This window comes from Vipera ursinii, assembly GCF_947247035.1.
Source record: "Vipera ursinii genome assembly, chromosome: 1".
In the NCBI taxonomy this organism is placed as follows: Eukaryota; Metazoa; Chordata; class Lepidosauria; order Squamata; family Viperidae; genus Vipera; species Vipera ursinii.
The window spans coordinates 356,890,493-356,914,269 of NC_139512.1; the positions used below are offsets into that span (position 1 = coordinate 356,890,493).

The 23,777-nt window shown below is 45.1% G+C and overlaps 1 protein-coding gene across 1 annotated transcript in view; it reads right to left on the reverse strand.

Annotated features, from left to right (window-relative positions):
- Positions 1-23,777, reverse strand: part of SPECC1 (sperm antigen with calponin homology and coiled-coil domains 1) — a gene marked incomplete at its 5' end in the record, with an annotated part of 131,613 nt that overhangs the window by 17,627 nt on the left and 90,209 nt on the right. The window contains 2 exons of the mRNA XM_083379648.1: positions 19,089-19,191; positions 20,718-20,871. Of these exons, the coding sequence (XP_083235774.1) occupies positions 19,089-19,191; positions 20,718-20,871 (257 nt within the window). The remainder of the gene's footprint in view (positions 1-19,088; positions 19,192-20,717; positions 20,872-23,777) is intronic.

Sequence of the window (23,777 nt, forward strand, 5' to 3'; positions counted from 1 at the left end):
AATCAGCGGAACCTCTGACTACCGTCTTGGAACGAGAAAGGGTATAAAGAGTTGGGTCTGGACCTGACTGACTTGCTACTGGCCTCCAGCTGTCCTTTGGAATTCGCTATACCAGTGGACCTCATTGCAATGGGTTATTAATGTAAGCGATGCTGTGTTATTATGCTCGCTATCTTCCAAATTGGTCCAAAACTGGGAATGGAGTCCGGCAAGGCTGTATACTGTCGCCCTGCCTATTTAACTTATATGCAGAGCACATCATGAGAAAGGCAGGGCTAGATGAATCCAAAGTTGGAATTAAGATTGCCGGAAGAAACATCAACAACCTAAGATATGCAGATGATACCACTCTAATGGCAGAAAGCGAAGAAGAACTAAAGAGCCTCTTGTTGCGGGTGAAGAAGGAGAGTGCAAAACTTGCGTTGAAACTAAACATTAAGAAAACCAAGATCACGGCATCTGGCCCTCTCAATTCCTGGCAAACAGATGGGGAAGAAATGGAGGTAGGGACAGATTTTATTTTCCTGGGCTCCAAGATCACTGCAGATGGGGACTGCAGCCAAGAAATTAAAAGACGCTTGCTCCTGGGGAGGAAAGCCATGGCAAATCTAGACAGCACCCTAAAAAGCAGAGACATCACCCTGTCAACAAAAGTGCGAATAGTCAAGGCCATGGTCTTCCCAGTTGCAATGTATGGCAGTGAAAGTTGGACCATAAGAAAGGCTGAGCGCCAAAGAATTGAGGCCTTTGAACTCTGGTGCCGGAGAAGACTCTTGCGAGTTCCTTGGACTGCAAAGGCGATCAAACCGGTCGGTCCTAGAGGAGATCAACCCTGACTGCTCTTTAGAAGGCCAGATCCTGAAGCTGAAACTCAAATACTTTGGCCACCTAATGAGAAGGAAGGACTCACTGGAGAAGAGCCTCATGCTGGGAAAGGTGGAGGGCGAGAGAAGAAGGGGACGACGGAGAACAAGGTGGCTGGATGGAGTCACTGAAGCAGTAGGCATGAGCTTAAAGGGACTCCAGAAGATGGTAGAGGACAGGAAGGCCTGGAGGAACGTTGTCCATGGCGTCGCGATGGGTCGGACACGACTTCGCAGCTAACAACAACAACAACAATCTTCCAAATTATTAGCAAAATAAACCTCTGAATCTTAAAAGCAAGAACGATTGTTTTCTGCTGCTGCCTCTTGTCTTTTTCACTGGGTTTTCCCATGACACGCCCAGTTCAGATTGAGTTCCTGTGAAAAACCGAACTTTTTTTTTTAAAATCAAATTTCAATCTTTCAAAAATTTTACAATAACTAAACCAATTCAATCCTTCACTTACTAGCTGTTCTCTTGTCTTTATTTATTTCTGGCTTTTCTGACCAGTTTCCGGCAAAAAATAAATAAAAAATCCCACCGCTAGGAATACATGGATTCGCTTAATGACTATGGTGTTTCTCTTAACAACCATTGCAAAAAGTAATAAAATCGTGTCCAGTCACATGGGTAGCATGACTTATCACCGTCATGACTTACGACGGAAATTCTGTAATTCGTTACGATCAGAAGTCAAGGACTACCTGTGACAAGCTTGGATCTGACAACCAGGCTTCCCAAACCTGGATAAGTAACCCCCAAATTGAGTAAAAGTGGTTTTTCTTTTGTTAACAACACACAATACCATTACCCAATCCTTAAATAAGGATTTTCTGATAAGTGGGGAAAAAGGGAGTTTCTGTTAAGCAGTTTTGGGCAATAAAGGGGGAAAAAATGGGAAAGCAATGATTCACAACATAATTTTTTTTTTTTTAAAAAAAATTCCCTTGAAATTATTCAAGCAAGTCACACGGAACTGACAGGGGGATTTTCCCTGGTCTTCGTACTTGAGCAGGGGTTGGACTAGATGACCTCCAAGGTCCCTTCCAACTGTTAATTCTGTACTGGTAAATCGTCGACTTACAAGCATTTATTTATTTATTTATTTATTTATTTATTTATTTATTTATTTATTTATTTATTTATTAAACTTATATACCGCCCTATTCCCGTAGGACTCAGGGCGCTTTACAGGGAAAAATTAAAAAATACATACATACAAAGTTAAAATCGATTAAAACTAAAATTAAATTAAGTCCCTGAATTTAAACTAAAACCCCATTAATAAATAAATAAATAAATAAATAAATAAATAAATAAATAAATAAATAAATAAATTTGTTTAGTGACTGTTCGAAGTTACAACAGCAGTGGAAAAAGTTGCTATTTCTCACACTTAAGGACCGTTGCGGCTTCCCCGTGGGTGACGTGATCAAAATTCGGAGGCTTGGCGACTGACCCGTATTTATGACGGTTGCAGCGTCCGGGGGCTCCTATGATCCCCTTTTGCAACCTTCTGATGAGCAAAGTCAATGGGGGAAGCCAGATTGACTTAACAACTGTGTTACTAACTTAACAAATGCAGTGATTCACTTAATAGCAAGAAATGTCATAAAGTGGGGCACAACGTACTGAAAAACCGTCTCACCTAGCAATGGAAATTAGGGGCTCCTGTTTCTTTTATTGATTTATTATTATTGATTTGTAAAATCTGTTTGCCAGTCATGTCACGTCCTCATGACTATGGGCAGCTCAATTGTGGACATAAGTTGAGGACTGCCAATAATTCTGTAATTCCCACAGACCATAAATGGGTGGGGTGGGGGGAGGGGGGCTGTTTAATGCTGAACAACAACCTTATTTACAGGAGGACCCACTTCTGCAACGGAGAGAAGCAACCTGGAATTAAGGAGAATCTTCCTAACAGTGAGGAAAATTAACCAGTGGAACAGCTGGCCACCAGAAGTTGTGGGTGATCCATCACTGCAAGTTTTTAAGAAGAGAGTGGACATCTGTTTTTTTTTATTGAAAAGTTTTAAAATACAGTTTTTCTTTAAAAAGCCCCCCTTCCCCCTCCCTCCTCCCCCCCTACCTCCCCTGTTTGTCTAAAATGGGGGAGGGGGAGAGAGAGAGAGAGATGATAGATAGATAGATAGATAGATAGATAGATAGATAGATAGATAGATAGATAGATAGATAGACAGACAGAGGGATAGATAGACAGACAGAGGGATAGATAGATAGATAGATAGATAGATAGATAGATAGATAGATAGATAGATAGATAGATAGATAGATAGATAGATAGATATAATGATAGGTAGATATAGATAGATATAGATAGATTGATACAGATAGATAGATGATAGATACATACATAGATATAGACATAGTAGATAGATGAAATAGACGATAGACATGATAGACAGATAAGTGATATAGATAGATGATATAGATGATTGATGATAGATAGATCATAGATAGATGAGATTTATATAGATAGAAATAGATATAGATGATAGACAGACAGACGATAAGATAAAGAGTGAGACAGACAGACAGACAGATAACCTTTGTTGTCATTTTTTTCCATGGGCACAATGGCACCCATTAAAAATGAAATTTAGGAACAACCAGATCCCTGCGGCGTTGATCTTTTTAGATGCTGAAAAAGCTTTTGATCAATTGGATTGGCAATTTCTGATGAAAGTTTTAGATAAAATGAATTTTGGGGATAAATTTTTACAACCAATTAGGGCATTATATCAAAAACAAACTGCCCGAATAATAGTAAATAATAGTTTGACTGAAGTATGCAATATTGAAAAGGGCACAAGACAAGGGTGTCCGTTATCACCTCTATTATTTGTTTTAACATTGGAGATATTATTGATTAAAATACGGAATTCGGAAAAAATTAAGGGTATTCAAATTAGAGATCAGGATTATAGACTGAGGGCGTTTGCAGACGATCTGGTTGTTACGGTGACCCAGCCAGAAAATTCTGTTGTGGACCTGATGGAGATAATAATGCAATATGGGAAGGTTTCTGGATTTAAGGTTAATGTACAAAAAACTAAAATATTAGCCAAAAATATGACAGTATCGCAAAAGGCCCTTTTAGAAGGGTTAACTGGATTTGAGATTGTTAAAAAGGTTAAATATTTGGGGGTGTATTTGTCACCCTGAAATGCAAAGTTATATAAAAATAATTATGAAAAGCTATGGGGAAAAATTCAAAAAGAATTGGAGAGTTGGGAAAAATTGCAATTGTCCTTATTGGGAAGAATTGCAGCAGTGAAAATGAATGTTTTGCCTAAATTTCTATTTTTATTTCAAATGATACCTATTCTTAAAAAAGATTTAAATTTGGAGGAATGGCAACGGGGTATCAATAAATTTGTATGGGCAGGGAAAAGGCCACGAGCTAAACTTAAGATTATGCAGGATACGCGCGAAAGAGGTGGTCTTAAAATGCCCAACTTTAAATTACATTATGAAGCTGCTGCGTTGTCAGCGATAAGTGATTGGATTAATATAACACAAGGGAGATTATTAAATCTTGAGGGCCACGACTTGTTATTTGGCTGGCATGCATATTTATTGTATGATAAGAAGGTAGATAATGTGTTTAAAGTGCATATTTTAAGACAGGCATTGCTGAGAGTTTGGAAAAAGTATAGACATACGCTAAACTACAAGATACCTTTGTGGGCAATTCCGAAACATGCAATAGAAAACATAAATGTTGGCTTCAAACATGATGTGACTACGTACAAGGAGATCTTAAGTTTGGAGAGGAACGTCTGGTGTTTGAAGCCGTATAATCTTTTACGAGATGAGAAGATTGTTCAAACTTGGTTTCAATATGGTCAATTACGGGCCAGGTGGAAAGAAGACCAGAAAATTGGTTTCTCAATGACTGATGAAAATTTGGTAAAGCAAATTAGAAATCAGGGTCCAGCACATATCAAACGGATATATCTTGCATTGATAGAAATTGACTCAGAAACAGAACTTGTTAAAGATTGTATGATAAAGTGGGCTCAGAATATTCAAGAAGTTATTACAATGGACACTTGGGAAAAGATCTGGGTGAGGAACGTAAAATTTACACAAGCTCAAAACTTAAGAGAGAACTTTTACAAAATGTTTTATAGGTGGCATTTAGATCCTAAAAAGCTTGCAAGTATATTTCTGAACTACCAACCTAAATGTTGGAGATGTGGTGGCGAAGACGCAACGTATTTTCATATATGGTGGACCTGTAAAAAGGTTAAAGCTTTTTGGATTAAAATCTGGTGGAATATGCAGAAGATATTTAAGCAAAGGATAAAGTTTTGTCCGCAATTGTTCTTATTGGGCATAATTACAGATACTACTGTTGTGGACACCAAGTTGATGCTGAACTTAATTACGGCAGCAAGACTTTTAGTAGGTCAATATTGGAAGAAGGAGGAACTGCCGACTATAGAAGAATGGACTCTAAAAGTTTCCGACCTGGCGGAAATGGCAAAGATTTCGGCTTATTTGAAAGACCATTCGCAACAACGTTATATTATGGAGTGGAAAAAGTGGATTGATTATATCCAGAACAAATATGGGACCAAAAAGTTTCATTTAGCATTTGTATAAGTTTTTTTTCTTTTTTTATGTGATATTAGTATGGCTTGTAGTCATTTCACATGAGCTAGAGTGCGATAGACTTAATAGTTTATTGTTGTTAACATATGGTTGTTTATGATTGTTTTTTGCTTTTATACCTTGTATTTAGCTCTGGGAAGTCGGGGAGGGGGGAGGGGGGAAGGGGTGGGGGGAGGGTTAGGGAGGGTTAGGAAGGGTTGGGTGGAGGGAGGGGGGGAGGGATTGTTAAAGATAAAATGTATGGTAAAACTTTTCAATAAAAAAAAATGACATTTAGTTGCTTGCTCTCAATAATACAGTAATACGCATTTAAACATGCTGTATGCAACATACGTATTAGCAGTGGGCTAATGCCTCCTTAAGTAACACCAGCTGCCTGCCATTAGTGCAGGTTCGCATCCCACCAGGCTCAAGGTGGACTCAGCCTTCCATCCTTCCCAGGTAGGTCAAATGAGGACCCAGATTGTTGGGGGCAATTAAGCTGACTTTGTAATAATGCCGCTGGTGTGTGTGTGAAAGCCCTAATAAGCAGGCATATACATAGAAGGAAGGCTACTGCTAAGCTTGTAAAGCCGCCCTGAGTCTTCGGAGAAGGGCGGGATATAAATGGGATTAAAATAAATAAATAAATAAATAAAATACACACCCTTGCGTATAGGTTTTCCTGCCTGAGCAGAGGGCTGGACTAGAAGCCTTCCAAGGTCCCCATCCAGCTGTTCTGACCGATCGATTACCCTTTCAATAACATAAAACGGGGCTATGTTTCGGGGCTCCTGCGTGGCGGAAACAGCTCCAGGATAACACAATCAATCAACGCGCAATCAGTGGCAAGAAGATGAAATAAAACCCCCCTTTTGGGACCTTTGTTCTCCCCTGCACCCCCATCAATGCCATCTCCTGCTGGGAAAATTAAAATTGGGTGCAGATCTCCAGGAGGACATGGATTCAGGGCACGGCACCCAGGTTGTGTGTGTGTGTGTGTGTGTGTGTGTGTGTGTGTGCGCGCGCGCGCGTGCAACATCTCTGCTGCCTCCAGCCTTCTTTTAAAATTGAAAACAGCCCTAATTTGATTCAAGAGCTTGGCTGAGATTGGATTAGCTGGCTTGGGTGCTCTCTCAAAATTCAGAGAAGAAACAGTACAGTCACACAGTACGCAACTGCTCACTCGGGGCGGGTGTGTATGTGTGGAAGGCGAGACTTTGTGCACCCGGTGCTGCATCCATGGGGCCGAAATGGTGGGTGGGGGTGTGGGGGGTGTCCCATTCTGGGGTCCTGGCCGTGAATCAACCCACTTTGGGTGGATGGGGGGGTTGAGTTACAAAGACTGCACTTAGTCCTCGCTTTACAAACTGTTCATTTAGGGACCGTTCAAAGTTACAACGGCATTGGGAAAAGTGACTTACGATGGGTTTTCACACTGACGACCGTGGCAGCATTCTCCCCGTGTTCAAGTGATCCAAATTCAGACACTTGGCAACTGCCTCACATTTATGACGGTCGCAGCATCCCGGGGAGAGTGACATGATCCCCTTTTGCAACCGTCTGACAACCGTCTGACAGGCCCCCAGGGGGAGAGCGTTCTCTGTGGGTGCACCGGATTTATGGAACCATCTTCCGGTTGAGCTCCGGATGGCGCCCGATCTCCGCTCCTTCCGGCGCGACCTTAAAAGCCATCTCTTTAAACAAGCGGGCCTGGCCTGATGGAACGGGGTGGGATTTTTATTAATAACTTCAATTTTAAATTTGTATTATTTATGGGCATTGTTTAATCATGTTTTAATAATTCTAATTTTAATTTTTGTATCTAACTTTTATGTATTGCCCTGTTCACCGCCCTGAGTCTCTCGAGAGAAGGGTGGTATATAAATTAAATTAATAATAATAATAATAATAATAATAATAGTGGGGGGAAGAAAGGCCGGATTAACTTAACGACCGTGTCACTAACTTAGTAACTGCAGTGATTCACTTAACAATGGTAAAAAAGGGGCCAAATTCACTTAACCGCTGTCTCACACAGCAACAGAAGTTTTGTGGTCCTAAGTCAAGGACTGCCTAGAGGACAAAAAGTAAAATGCCATTTTTGAGCCGAGTTAAGAACTAACTAACTAGCATTATTATTAATTTAATTTAATGGATAGCCCCCACACTCCCGCCATCTTGCCAGCCAAAAAAGACTCTGTGTTGCTTATAATGCAATAAAAACAGAAATATACAGACAATCATTCAAACTGAAAGAGTGAAATATTATTCATGCCATTATAAGCCTGACAGGTTTAATTGGATGGGATTGGCAAAGCCCTTGAATTACAATTAAATCAACTCATTATGATTTATGCTGGGTGGGAATTCTGGCAGTGGAAGTCTGCCCCTCTTAAATCAGGCTGGCTGGGGGATTCTGGGAGTGGAAGTCCAGCCCTCTTAAAGCAGGCTGGCTGGGGGATTCTGGGAGTGGAAGTCCAGCCCTCTTAAAGCAGGCTGGCTGGGGGATTCTGGGAGTGGAAGCCCACCCCTCTTAAAGCAGGCTGGCTGGGGGATTCTGGGAGTGGAAGTCCAGCCCTCTTAAAGCAGGTTGGCTGGAGGATTCTGGGAGTGGAAGCCCACTCCTCTTAAAGCAGGCTGGCTGGGGGATTCTGGGAATGGAAGTCCACCCCTCTTAAAGCAGGCTGGCTGGGGAATTCTGGGAATTGAAGTCCGCCCATCTTAAAGCATGCTGGCTGGGGCATTCTGGGAATGGAAGTCCACCCCTCTTAAAGCAGGCTGGCTAGGGAATTCTGGGAGTTGAACCCCACCCCTCTTAAAGCAGGCTGGCTGGGGAATTCTGGGAGTGGAAGTCCACACCTGTTTAAGTGGCCAAGCCTAAAAAAAAAACACCTGGCTTTGGACAAATGGATCTGTCTGGCAAGCCTTTTGTCCGAGATGCTCCAGGACAAAAGTCGAAAAGAGAAGAAAAACTTGGGCAAGGTGGAAGTTGCCGAGAAGCGTCCAGCTTGGCCAAGGGTCCCGCACAATGCGAGGAGGACCTTGGTGACCCCATACAGCCTGGCATCCGGCCCACCCCACGTGCAGGAGGCCTGGGAGGAAGGGGAAGACGTGAAAGGCCCATCGAAGGAGGGACCTCGCCCGCGTCAGCTGCGGCCTTGAACTCTGAAGATCTGAAGAACTTTTTTGAAAGTTACTGGGACACCCGAAAACTCAGGAAGAAAACGATCAGCAGACAAAAGCCGGGAAGGGGGGGGGTGTTCAGAGTCCTCGTGGTCAACGGCTGGCGGAACAGCCAAAAGTGCCCCCCCCCCCAGGCCAGCATCCTGTTTCTCACAGGGGCCAGCTGGCGAAGTCCAGCTAGCATTGAAGCAAATCGTGAAGACAAGGGCTTTGCAACGTTGCTCTGCTCAGCAACGGCGACTCAGTTTCCCAGAGGGACAGCCAAGGGTCCAGAGACACACACACCCCTCTGGCCCTTAGGTTTCATGCCAGCTAAGAGAGAGAGTTCTAGAATAGAATAGAACGAATGTAGAATAGAATAGAATAGAATAGAATAGAATAGAATAGAATAGAATAGAATAGAATAGAATAGAATAGAATAGAATAGAATAGAATATAGAATAGAATAGAATAGAATAGAATAGAATAGAATAGAATAGAATAGAATAGAATAGAATAGAATATAGAATAGAATAGAATAGAATAGAATAGAATAGAATAGAATAGAATAGAATAGAATAGAATATAGAATAGAATAGAATAGAATAGAATAGAATAGAATAGAATAGAATAGAATAGAATAGAATAGAATAGAGAACATAGGATAGAATAGAATATAGAATAGAATATAGAATAGAATAGAATAAAGAATATACAGTAATAGAATATAGAATAGAATATAGAATAGAATAGAATAGAGAATAGAATAGAGAACATAGAATAGAATTGAATAAAGAATATACAGTAATAGAATATAGAATAGAATATAGAAGAAGCGCCGATCAGCTGGAATGTTGCAGCATCTCCAGGGTCTTGTGACTTACCTTCAGATGCTTGGCTACTGATTCATATTTATGACGGTCACAGTGTCCCAGGGTCATGGGAAGTGAACAAAACCTGCTGCAACCACCCAGCAGATGGGGGGGGGGAATAAAAACCAAACACCCCCCACCCCACCCCCACTGCCAATCCTCAACAGAAATGCTCACAGCAATGAAAACCTCGGACCGGAAGAAGAGCGCCGCCAGGCGGGCAGGCGGGTGTCTCGCTCGGCTGTGGCTTGGGGGGCACTTTTTTCAGGGCCATGGTAACTTCACTAAGCGAACTGTTGTAACTGTCACTAAGCGAACTGTTGTAAGTCGAGGACTACCTGCACTTCATCACTTTTTTCCTTTTTTGGGGGGGGTCTTCAAGTTTTTGACCCCTTGCTAGGCGACCGGTGGTCCTCGGATGTTGCCGTATCCTAAAAGTGGCGCGACGGGTGAAAAGGTTGAAAAGCCCTGCTCCAGTCCAGACCCCTTGCTCAGGCAGGAGACCCCGTGCCATTTCAGACAAATGGCTGTCCAGTTCAGTTTAAGCAAACCTGGCTTCCCTCGCTGACTTCCCATTGTTAAGTGTCTCGGTTGTTAAAATCGAGACGTGCCCCATTTTGCAAACTTTGGACCAAGGTCGTTAAGCGAACCACTGCAGTTGTTAAGCAAATCACAGGGTCACTAAGCGAATCCAGCTTCTCCCCCCCTCCCCGTGGACTTTGCTGGTCAGAAGCTGATTGGTAAGGTTGCAAACCGGGATCACGTGATTCCGGGATGAGGCAACCGTCGTAAATGCCTGTCGTTTGCCAAGCATCTGAATTTGGATCATGGGACCGAGGGGATGCTCTGACGGTCGTAAGTACGAGGACCGGTGGGAGTCCAGTTGCTAAAGCGTCATCGTAACTTTGAATGGTCTCTAAACGGAGGGTTCTCAATCAAGGACTACCTGTGGGGAAAAATCTGGCTGCCCTAGTCTTGACTACTGCTCCACAATACAGGGGGTTCTCGACTTACAACTGTTCGTTTAGTGACCGTTCGAAGTTACGGCGACACTGGGAAAAGTGACGATCGTTTTTCCTCACTTAGCTACCATTGCATCATCCCCATGGTCATGTGATCAAAATTCAGACGCTCGGCAACTGACTCAGAGTTATGACGGTCGCAGCGCCCCGGGGTGTGTGTCCCGTGATCCCCTTTTGTGACCATCCGATTAGCAAAGTCCATGGGGGAAGCTGGATTCACTCAACGACCCTGTGACTAACTTAACAACTGCAAGGATTCACTTAACGACTGTGACAAGACAGGTTGCAAAACGGGACAAAACTCACTTCACAAATGTCTCAACAACAGAAATTTTGGGCCCCTTTGCGGTCATACGTTGATGACTACCTGTCATCCGGATGCCCAAAGTCGTAATGTAATGGAGGAGGGTAACTGTTGGACAGCCATTTGTCTGAAATGGTATATGGTTTCCTGCCTGAGCAGGGGGTTGGACTAGATGACCTCCAGGGTCCCGTCCGACTTTATTATCATTATTAACAACCTGCCTCCAGAGGCGGTGAATGCTCCAACACTGGAAGTTTTTAAGAAGAGACTGGACAGCCATTTGTCTGAAATGGTATATGGTTTCCTGCCTGAGCAGGGGGTTGGACTAGATGACCTCCAGGGTCCCTTCCAACTTTATTATCATTATTAACAACCTGCCTCCAGAAGCTGTGAATGCTCCAACACTGGAAGTTTTTAAGAAGAGACTGGACAGCCATTTGTCTGAAATGGTACAGGGTTTCCTACCTGAGCAGGGGGTTGGACTAGATGACCTCCAAAGTCCCTTCCGACTTTATTTATTCTTATTATTATAAAGTGTTGGACATCACTCTCAAAATATTTTTGAGACGTGTTCAGCCGCGGGAGCCCAGACAGCAGGCATGGAACGATAACCAGAAACATGATGGAGAGAAAAAGAAATTAAGAAAAGAACATCTGCTAATTTAGCGTTAATTGGCCGGGCTGAGATTGATGTTTCCTCCGAGTTATGACCCTAAGGCTTGGCTAAGTTTTTAATCGGATTTTCTTTCTAAGCACCACATTCTGCAAGAGGCAGTTTTACCCCATGTGCTAAGACTACAAGACCCATATGCCTGGGTCTCGAAAAGTTTGCCCCGAGGAGGCTAAACATTCAGATAAAAAAAAAATCAAATCTGGATCAAACAATCGGAGCAATGATGAAAGATTTAAGATGTATGCGAACTTCCACATTTGCATATTTTTTTTTAGTACATTAGACTTTAGTACTACATGAGATAAGCGGGGTGGGGGGGAAGGGAGTTTCTGATAAGCAGTTTTGGGTAATAAAGGGAATAAAAAATGGGAAAGGAATGATTCACAACATAATTTTTTTAAAAAAAATTCCCTTGAAATTATTCAAGCAAGTCGCATGGAACTGACAGGGGGATTTTCCCTGGTCTTCGTACTTGAGCAGGGGTTGGACTAGATGACCTCCAAGGTCCCTTCCAACTGTTAATTCTGTGCTAGTAAACCCCCGACTTACAGCCATTCATTTAGTGACCGTTTGAATCTGTTCACCCCGCCTGGGATTTGGGTGGGTGGGTGGGTGGGTGGTGGGATTGCTTCTTTTCTGAAAGAAAGCATTTTCCATTTCCGAGCAAGAAAATCAGATATTTTTTTTTGATCAGTTTGTCAAAGGGGCGACGGGGACGGTAAGAAAAATGATCTCATCTCCTCATCTTTTGTCGTGTCCGGCCTGGTGACGCCGTGCTAAATTATTCTCGGGCAGCTGAAGATGACACGGCCAGCCGTTCTTCGTCAGAAAAATCCTCATGGAGAATTATGTCCTTAGAGAACATGGATCAAAAGTTGCCCCCCAGAATGGAAATGACCCCCCCAAGAAGAAAGATAGAAAGGAAGGAAGGAAGGAAGGAATTAAGGAAGGAAGGAAGGAAGAAGACAGACAGGGAGGGAGGGAAGGAAGGAAGGAAAGATGGAAAAGAAAGGAAGGAAGGAAGAAAGAGTGAAGGAAAGAAAGAAAGAAAGAAAGAAAGAAAGGAAGGAAGGAAGGAAGGAAGGAAGGAAGGAAGGAAGAAAGAAAGAAAGAAAGAAAGAAAGAAAGAAAGAAAGGGAAGGAAGGAAGAAAGATGGAGCGGGAAGGAAGGAAAAGGAAGGAAGGAAGAAAGAGTGAAGCAAGGAAAGAAAAGAAAGAAAGAAAGAAAGAAAGAAAGAAAGAAAGAAAGAAAGAAAGAAAGAAAGAAAGAAAGATGGAGAGGGAAGGAAGGAAGGAAAGAAGGAAAAGAAAGGAAGGAAGAGTGAAGGAAGGAAAGAAAAGAAAGAAAAAGATAGAAAGAAAGAAAGAAAGAAAGAAAAGGAAGGAAGAAAGAAAGGAAGGAAGGAAAAGAAAGAAAGAAAGAAAAAAGAAAGAAAGAAAGAAAGAAAGAAAGAAAGAAAGAAAGAAAGAAAGGGAAGGAAAAAAGAAAGAAGGAAAGAAGGAAGGAAGAAAGGAAGGAAGGAAGGAAAAAAGGGAAAAAAGGAAAAAAGAAGGAAAAAAGAAAGGAAGGAAAAATAAATAAAGGAAGGAAGCAAGCAAGCAAGCAAGCAAGAAACAAAGGAAGGAAAAAATGAAGAAGGAAGGAAGGAAGGAAGGAAGGAAAAAAGGAAAAAAGAAAGGAAGAAAGGAAAAATAAATAAAGGAAGGAAGGAAGGAAGGAAAAAAGAAAGAAGGAAGGAAGGAAGGAAGAAAGGAAAAAAATAAAGGAAGAAAGGAAAAAAGAAACAAGGAAAGAAAGAAGGAAGGAAGGAAGAAAGGAAAAATAAATAAAGGAAGGAAGGAAGGAAAAAAAGAAGGAAGGAAGAAAGGAAAAAAATAAAGGAAGAAAGGAAAAAAAATAAATAAAGGAAGGAAGGAAGGAAAAAAAGAAGGAAGGAAGGAAGAAAGGAAAAAAATAAAGGAAGGAAGGAAAAAATAAATGAAGGAAGGAAGGAAAGAAAAAAGAAAGGGAGGGAGGGAGGGAATGGGGGGGGGGCTTAAAAATTCAAGTACATCTAGTCCTCAACGTATGACCCCCACTGGGAAGAATTTCCATGGTTAAATGAAGCAGTTGTTAAAACCGGGACGTGCCCAATTTTACGAACTTTTTGCCAAGGTTGTTAAGTGAATCACTGCAGTTGTTAAGTAAGTCACAAGGTCGATAAGCGAATCCAGCTTCCCCCATTGACTGTGCTTGTCAGAAGCCACCTGGAAAGGTCGCTCATTGGGGATCATGTGCCTCTGGGGTGCTGCAACCGTCGTAAATACATGCCAGTTGCAAGCGCTTAAATTTGGATCATGTGACCACGGGGAAACTGTGAAGGTCGTAAGCGCGAGGACAGGTTCCTAAGTGACTTTTTTTCAGGTCTGTTGCCACTTTGAACAGTCGCTAGAGTTTCCTGCCTGGTCAGGGGGTTGGACTAGATGACCTCCAAGGTCCCTTCCAACTCTTGTTATTACGTTTAAAAACTAAGCAGGATCTAACAGCGCAGGCAGTCCTCGACTTACGGCCACAATTGACCCAAACGTTTCTGTGGCTAAGCGAGACCTTTGTTAAATGAGTCTTGCCCCATTTTACAAACTTCCTCGCCCCGGTTGTTAAGCGAATCACTGCAGCTTTTAAGTAAGCGACACGGTCGTTAAGCGGATCTGTCTCTCTCCCCCCCCTCCCCGGTTGGCTTCGTTTGTCGGAAGGTTGCAAAAGGAGGATCAGGTGACACCCCCCCCCCAGACACTGCGACCGTCATAAATATGAATCAGTGGCCTAGCGGCTGAATTCTGATCACGTGACCGCGGGGAACGGTTGCGACGGTCGTAAAGTGGGGAAAACGGTCGTAAGTCCCTTTTTACGATAAACGGATTATTGCACGTTGGGGACTACTCTAGATTTCCTCCATCCCCATTTAATATCAATTAAACGAACGGATGTAATTCGAGGAGCACGGGCGGGTTTTGAGACGGGCTGAGTTTGACCCTTTTTGGCTTAGGAAGCCCCCCCCGAAGAGACATTTTTTGGGGGGCTTTCGCGGAAGGGAGCTTCTGCAGTCTCCCCCTCCCCAAAACCTGGTCAGGGAAATAAAACCCTTTTGCTCCGAGGATAACGCAATCCGGAAGAGCAGCGTGGAAAAAAAAACACCTTAAATGCCTTCGGCAAAGCCGAGCCAACAATCACAAAACCGCTTTTTTTTTTTTTTTTTTTGGGTAAGACTGTCCGACGGAAATAACTTTGGCAGCCGAAAATAAAATTTAAAAGGAAGCAAAATACTCCTTTGATCCGAAAGGGTTTATTTTAATTTCTTGGTTCTGCGTGCGTGCCTGTGCGTGTGTGTGTGTGTGTGTGTGTAAAGTTTGTCATGCACAAACTTGGCACAAATCTGGGGGGCGAGGGGGAGGGGAATTCCTTACGGCACCGGGCTGGGTGTGTGTGAAATCTCACAAACCCCGAGGCAAGGTGGTTGAGTTCTGGGTTACAACAATCGGAAAAAGCATCAGCCAGGCAGGAAAAAGACAGAAATCTTGGTGAAATCTACTGATAGCTTCAGTTTTGGCGCAATCCTCGAGTTATGACGGTCGTTTACTGACCGTGTTAAGCGATGATGGACACCCCACCCTCTCAGGGATAGAGGTAATTTGTCAACTCGCAGGCCTTCGTTTAGCAACTGTTTCAAGTTACAACAGCACTGGGGGGGGGAAAGTGATTTACAACCTGGTCCTCATACTTACGACCGTCGTAACGTTTCCCCACAGTCACAGGATCCAAATGGGCATTTTGATATATTTATGAAAGTTGCTGTGTCCTGGGGGGTGGGGGTGGGGGGAGGTTGTATGATCACCATTTATAACACAGGTCTTCAAACTCAGCCCTTTTATGACTTATGGACTTCAACTCCCAGAATTCTGATTTATACCTTTCTCAGCCGGCTTCCGACAAGCCAAGTCCATAAGCAAAGCCGGATTTGCTTAACGACCATGTGGTTCACTTAACGACTGCCTGACTTAGCAGTGGAAATTCTGATCCCCAATTGTGGCTGTAAGCCGAGGGCTACCTGTGCTTTATTTATTTTATTTTTTAAACTTTACGTGCCGACCGTCTCGCTATTGAGAATCTCTGGGCGGCTTACTTATGATCTGGTTCCGAAGTTCTGACGGTCAACTGCATGCCGCAGTCATGAGACTGAAATGTCAGGCGCTTAGCAAGCGGCCCCCATTTACAGACATAAATTTACAGATATAAAACCAGTATGTTACATGTATGTAGGGGTGTAGGTCTATACATATGTTGTATATAGTGTATTTAGGTGTGTGTTATGTATGTGTTCACTTTGAGAGCGGGCAACTAAATTTCATTTTTGGTGTGTGCCATTGTGCTCACAGTAAAAAAATGACAATAAAAGTTATCTATCATCTATCTGTCTATCTGTCTGTCTGTCTATCTATCTATCTACCTACCTACCTACCTACCTACCTATCTATCTATCTATCTATCTATCTATCTATCTATCTATCTATCTATCTATCTATCCTTCCTGACAGTTAGAACAATTAACCAGTGGAACAACCTGCCTCCAGAAGTGGTGAATGCTCCAACACTGGAAGTTTTTAAGAAGAGACTGGACAGCCATTTGTCTGAAATGGTATAGGGTTTCCTGCCTGAGCAGGGAGTTGGACTAGATGACCTCCAAGGTCCCTTCCAACTTTACTATTATGATTATGATTATCTATCTGTCATCTATCTATCTACCTATCTATTATATATCTAGGTAAAGGTAAAGGTTCCCCTGCACATGCGTGCTAGTTGTTTCCAACTCTAGGGGCCGGTGCTCATCTCCGTTTCAAAGCCGAAGAGCCAGCGCTTGTCCGAGGATGTCTCCGTGGTCATGTGGCCGGCATGACTAGACGCCAAAGGCGCACGGAACGCTGTTACCTTCCCACCGAAGTGGTCCCTATTTTTCTACTTGCATTTTTACATGCTTTTGAACTGCTAGGTGGGCAGAAGCTGGGACGAGTAACAGGCGCTCACTCTGCCATGTGGCACTCGGGATTCAACCCGCCAAACTGCCGACCTTCTGATCGACAAGCTCAGCGTCCTAACCCACTGAGCCACCGCGTGATAGAAGATATATCTATCTTCTATCTAATCTATCTATCTATCTATCTATCTATCTATCTATCTATCTATTATCTATCTATCTATCTATCTATCACCTATCTATCTATTATATAACTATCATCTATTTGTCTATATCTATCTTTCTGTCATCTATCATCTATCTATCTAATCATTTTCTATCTATCTATCAATCATTTATCTATCCATCCATCCATCTACCTACCTACCTATCTGTATTTATTTCTGATCATTATTTTGTAATTTTCAGCAAAACCTGCCCAATAACTTCACTTAGGGGCCACAGTGGTCACTTAGTGACTGCCGCAAGAACGATTCTGAAAAACATGGGCAATGAAGTTTACAATCGACGTATGTCTGTGATGGGCAGTCTCCACTAAGTAGAGGACTACCTGTGTGTTAATCCAAGGTTCAGAAGGAAAATAGGGGAGCCCATGAAGCTTTCCCCAGATCCATAAAGCGCCCTCTCGACCCATCATCCTCACCCACAAATTATTAATCCAGGAGAAAGAAAAAAGAAAAAAGGAAGGCTGCGAGAGAGAGGCAAACAGATCAGATCTGAGCTGCATTAAATCCAATCACCGCTAGAGGGCAGCAACAGAGAGAAAAATCTCCTCTCTCTGTGGCCACCTAGTGGCCATTTGGGGTTCAAGCAGCCTGATCCAGAAGCCCGACAAGGAGGCTACAGAGCAGAACTCAGCGGAGCTTCCAAGAAAAATACAGGCAGTCCTCACCTTACCACCGGTTGTTTAGCTGCAATGGGTTTGCTTTACGGCCGCTGTGTCTGTTTCACAACCACACCCAAAATGGCTGCAAAATGGGGGCTGGCCACAGGGTGACCCCGCCTCGATTATGGTCGTAAGTTGAGGTATACGACCTGTGTTTCCTCAGTTCCCCATCTATTCTCTTAACCTTTGCGGCTGGTTGGTAACAGCCGACTGAAACGAGGCTTCCTTAGTTACTCGCAAGAAGACCCACGCGGACACACAAAGACCCACACGGAGAGAACGGCGCTGATGCACGAGGGAAACGTCCACACTAGAGCCGAGGAAGAGGGAAGCGGGGGCCGCCGTTCACGGTCCTCTCCTTTGGCAACGGCAAACGGAGGAGCGACGGCCCTTTCCCGGCCTCAGTTACCTACCGGTCGCCTCTCGCATCGGGGTCCCTGCCTGGGAATTGCTTTGGGCTCCTCCTGGAGGAAATCGATCCCTGCAGTCGCTCAGAGACGACACGGACACCGGCCGTCCATCGGCAACTACAGGACTTCCTTCCTTTTTTTCTCCCTTCCCCCCATCTTTCCTTCTTAAACTCAACCTTCCTTCCTCTCTTCCTCCCTCCCTCTCTTTACTTCCTTCCTTCCTTCCTTTCCTCCCTCTTCCTTCCTCCGTCCCTTTCCTCCCTCCATCCCTTTCCTTCCCTCCTTCCTTCCCTCCCTTCCCCCCTCCCTCCCTCCCTCTCTTCCTCCCCTCCTTCCTTTCACCCCTCCCTCTCTTCCTTTCCTTCCATTCTTCCTTTCCTCCCTTCCTTCCTCCTTCCTTCTTTCCCTTCCTCCCTCCCTCCTTCCTTTCCCTTCTTCCTTCCTCCCTCCCTCTCTTCCTTTCACCCCTCCCTCCCTTCCTTTCCTTCCATTCCTTTCCTCCCTTCCTCTCTTCTTTCCTCCCTTTCCTCCTTCCTCTCTCCCTTTCTTCCTCCCCTCCTTCCTTCCCTTCCTTTCACCCCTCCTTCCCTTCCTTCCCTTCCATTCCTCCTTTCCTCCCTTCCTGTCTTCTTTCCTCCCTTTCCTCCTTCCTTCTTTCCCTTCCTCCCTCCCCTCCTTCCTTCCCTTCTTCCTCCCTCCCTTCCTTTCATCCCTCCCTCCCTTTCCTTTCCTCCTTCCTTTCCTTCCCTCTTCTTCCTCCCTCCCTCTTCCTTTCCTCCCTCCCCCTCTTCCTTTCATCCCTCCCTCCCTCCCTTTCCTTTCCTTCCTCTCCCTCTTCCTTTCCTCCCTCCCTCCCTCTTTCCTTCCCTTCCCTCTCACCCTTTCCCCCCATCTCTGCAGGCAGAATTCCCTCTCCTGGACCCAGACGTGGCAACTGATTCTCTTAGGCTCTCGGCGCTGCCAACTGGCTGTGCAGACGGCCGATTGGCTAGAAGGTGACCAATCACCTCCAGTGCCCCCCCCAGGCAGCCCACTTGCTCGGCTAAAACCTGTCCAGCCCCCCCCCTTGAGGATTTCCCGTGCGGAACCTCCCTCCCCCCCCAGAGATCACCCCAAGCTGGGAATCTCAGCAGAGGCGGGTCCTCAAGGGCGAGGAGCATCCGAAGAGCCAAGCCGTTCTCTCGGAAGGCGTAAAGAAAAAAAAATTAAATTAAAGGAAGACTGTTTCAAAACGGACACGACAAATAACCCGTTACTCACTGGGTAGCCCTCGGTTTTCTTCTGACACCATTTCAAGAGCGCGTTCCGCTTCGAGCCGCCGTATTCCCGCGCCAAGGCAGCCAGTGGATCCTTCCTTTCCACGCTAAAAGCCAGAAGGATAAGAGAATGACAAGAGTCGGGAGGGGCCCTCGAGGTCATCTAGTCCACAGCCCCCCTGCTGTGGTTTTTGTCTGGTGCCTGCATCCCACGGATGGGGCTTTGCTTGTTTGTGCGGACCGGTTGCTGGCATGCCACGGACCGGGACCGGTTCACAAACTGGGGGATTGGGGACCCCTGTTCTAGTCCAACCTCCTGCTCACAGCAATCCAGACAAGGGGATGTCTAATCTCTTCGTGAAGACCTCCAGTGATGGAGCACTTACAACTTCTGGTGGCAAGCAGTTCCGCTGGTGAATTGTCCTCACCGTCAGGAGGTTTCTCCTTAATTCCAGGTTGCTTCTCTCCTTGATTAGTTTCCAACCGTTGCCCTTCCTCCCTCCCTCTTTTTTCCCTTCCTTCCTTCCCTCCCTCCCTCCCTCCCTCCGTGGAATAATAGAATAACAGAGCTGGAAGGGACCTTGGAGGTCTTCTAGTCCAGCCCCCAGCTCAAGCAGGAGAACCTATACCATCTCAGACAAGCGACTTGCCTAGCGCCTCTTCTTAAAAACCTCCAGTGATGGAGTGCCCACGATGTCTGGTGGCAAGCTGTTCCACTGGTTGATTGTCCTCACTGTTCGGAAGCATCTCCTTAATTCCAGGTTGCTTCTCTCTCTGACCAGTTTCCAACCCTTGTTTCTCGTCCTGCCCTCTAGTGGTTTGGAGAATAACGGGACCCCCTCTTCTTTGGGGCAGCCCCTGAGATACTGGAAGGCTGCTATCATGTCTCCCCTATTTCTTCTTTTCTTTAGACTGGCCAAATCCAAGTCCCGCAGCTGTTCTTTGTATGTTTTAGCCTCCAGGCTTTTGATCATCTTAGTTGCTCTTGTCTGGACTTTTTCCATTTATTTATATGTAAGGGTGTGGGTGTATACATACATTGCATGTAGCATGTTTATGTGTGCGTTACGCTTTTGAGAGCGGGCAGCAGAAGTTCATTTTTAAGTCTTGCCAGCGTGCCCACCGTAAAAAAAAAAAAGAGAATAAAGGTATCTTATCTGGACACCCATTTGTCTGAAATGGTATATAGGGTCTCCTGCCTGAGCAGGGGGTTGGACTAGATGACTTCCAAGGTCCCTTCCAACTCTTGTTATTAAGTTTAAAAAGTTTAAAAACTAAGCAGGGTCTTATTATTATTAACAACCTGCCTCCAGAAGCGGTGAACGCTCCAACACTGGAAGTTTTTAAGAAGAGACTGGACAGCCATTTGCCTAAAATGGTATAGGGTTAGGGGGCTGGACTAGATGACCTCTAAGGTCCCTTCCAACTTTATTATTAACAACCTGCCTCCAGAAGCTGTAAATTGCTCCAACACTGGAAGTTTTTAAGAAGAGACTGGACAGCCGTTGGTCTGAAATGGTATAGGGTTAGGGGGCTGGACTAGATGACCTCTAAGATCCCTTCCAACTACTTCTTCTTCTTCTATTATTATTATTATTATCATCATCATCATCATCATATCTACCTGGCTCACCTGAGTTTGCTGGGCGGTTTTAAGCCGCTGGGCGTGGAGGTGAACATCCGGCCAGCGAAGGTCATGGTGGGGGGCTTGCTGAGCGACTCCAAGGAGGGGCTCTTGCGTAGGTACGGATCCGGCTTCATCTCCTCATTCCTCCCTTTGAGCAGATCTTCCGAGGAAAGAAGGAGAAGCATTAAAAGCCTGCAATTCCTTTTATGAAATCCCGCAGTTTTCACGTCTTTTTCATGATCTCCTTTGAACTTGCAGATATGGCCGCCCTTGCTAAATCAACACCTTGTTCTTGTCACTCTTGCCTTGTCTTTCCATTCTTCTCCCTTGTCCAAAATACCTTTACAAGTCACAGCTTTACCGTCGTTAATTCAGTTGGGGTGAGCAAACGCTTCCGTTCTGGAAAGCCGTTCGGGGGATCTTAAGGTAAATTCTGTTCTTTTATTCTCTCGCTATTCTGAAAGGTTGAAACTTAACATTAAGAAAACCAAGATCGTGGCATCCGGCCCTCTCAATTCCTGGCAAATAGATGGGGAAGAAATGGAGGTAGTGATAGATTTTATTTTCCTAGGCTCCAAGATCCCCGCAGATGGGGACTGTAGCCAAGAAATTAAAAGACGCTTGCTCCTCGGGAGGAAATCCATGGCAAATCTAGACAGCACACTAAAAAGCAGAGACGTCACCCTCTCAACAAAAGTGCGTATAGTCAAGGCTGTGGTCTTCCCAGTTGCAATGTATGGCAGCGAAAGTTGGACCATAAGAAAGGCTGAGCGCCAAAGAATTGAAGCCTTTGAACTATGGTGCTGGAGAAGACTCCTGCGAGTCCCTTGGACTGCAAGGCGATCAAACCGGTCAGTCCTAGAGGAGATCAATCCTGACTGCTCTTTAGAAGGCCAGATCCTGAAGCTAAAACTCAAATCCTTTGGCCACCTCATGAGAAGGAAGGACTCACTGGAGAAGAGCCTCATGCTGGGAAAGGTTGAGGGCAAGAGAAGAAGGGGACGACAGAGAAGGAGGTGGCTGGATGGAGTCACTGAAGCAGGAGGCCTGAGCTTCAACGGAGTCCAGAAGATGGTAGAGGACAGGAAGGCCTGGAGGAACGTGGTCCATGGGGTCGCGATGGGTCGGACACGACTTCGCAGCTAACAACATTCTGAAAGGAGTGCATTCCTTATAAGATGCTTTTGAAAGTTATCTGTGCGTTTTATTCTTTCCATGCCACAGAGAGGCAGGCCAACCGATTTAAAAGCCTGCAATTCCTCAGCCGGAGCATCTGAGGAGGCGGCTGGCAGACCTGGAGACGGGAATCGAATTTGTGACCTGGCGGGAGTTGAAAGACGCAGACGGAGAGGGGACGAATCCGCAACTCCGGCGGTAATTCTGCTTCTAGGGCAAATGGAGCCTCCTTGTTTATTGATTTGCCGCCTGCCTTTGTGACGGGCAAGTCCTCGACTTACAATGGCTCGTTTAGCGACGGTTCGAAGTTACAAGGGCGCTGAAAAAAAGAGATTGAGGACCGTTCTTCACACGTACGGCCATGGCAGCGTCCCTGTGGTCACCTGGTCAAAATTTGGACACAACTGGTTTGTATTTACAACGGTGGCCGTCGTAACTGCGTTATTCTATTATTTATTATTATTCTAGTTCTCAACAGCGCTCCGTTTACTGATGGTTTGAAGTCGCGATGGCAGTGAAAAAAGTGACCTGGCTTGTTTTTCACACTTACGACCGTTGCGGTGTCCCCGCGGTACACGTGATCCAAAATTCTGCCGCTTGGCAACTGACTCGCATTTATGACGGTCGCAGTGTCCTGGGGGAGGTCACGTGATCCCTTTTTGCGACCTTCTGACAAGCAAATCAAGAGGGAAGCCGGGTTCGTTTAACGGCCTGTGTTACTAACTTAAGAACCGCATTGATTTGCTTAGCGAGAAAGGTCGTAACACGGGGCAAACCTGGCTTAACAAATGTCTTATGGTGGCGACAGAAATTCTGGGCAGAGCTGTGGCCGTTGAGGACTACCTGTATTTCTGGAAAATAACTCAAGACAGTGAATATATCTAATGCTCCTTCCTCTGCCTGTCTTCCCAGCACAACAACCCTGTGAGGTGGGTTGGATGAACGGGAGGGCCCAAAGTCACCTACTCAGCTGGCTTTCCTGCCTAAGGCGGGACTAGAACTCACTGCCTCCTGGTGATTGGCCCAAAGTCACCCAGCCGGCTTTCCTGCCTAAGGTGGGACTAGAACTCACTGCCTCCTGGTGATTGGCCCAAAGTCACCCAGCCGGCTTTCCTGCCTAAGGCGGGACTAGAACTCACTGTCTCCTGGTGATTGGCCCAAAGTCACCCAGCTGGTTTTCATGCCTAAGGCGGGACTAGGACTCCCACTCTCCTGGTGATTGGCCCAAAGTCACCCAACTGGCTTTCCTGTCTAAGGCAGGACTAGAACTCACTGTCTCCTGGTGATTGGCTCAAAGTCACCCAGTTGGCTTTCATGCCTAAGGCGGGACTAGGACTCACAGTCTCCTGGTGATTGGCCCAAAGTCACCCAGCTGGTTTTCATGCCTAAGGCGGGACTAGGACTCCCACTCTCTTGGTGATTGGCCCAAAGTCACCCAACTGGCTTTCCTGCCTAAGGTGGGACTAGAACTCACTGTCGCCTGGTGAGCGGCTGTAAGTTGAGGACTACCTGAACAGTAAAATTGAGCTGGTCCTTCTGATGTTGCTTCTCCTGTGCATTATCCTGCTAACCGTATCCTTGAACCCGTGTCTCGTTCACGGTAGAAGGAGAAATGTTTTTGAAACTGACAACTGGGCAGCGCAACACAAAGCGACAGCCCAGACGGTCTCACTTCGGTTCTCAGCCAGTCTCCTCAAGAGTGATCCGCAAAAGAATATCGAAAATAATCAGTAAATACCATTTGCGAAAAGACAAAAGTGTGGCACCAGACGTGCATTATTCATTTTTTCTGGCTGGCTTTTTTGTTTTTTTCCTTCCAGGAATTGGGTGATTTCCCCCAAGAGATTTCTAGATAACTCAGGCTACGTCTCTGAAGCTGCGAAAAATCGT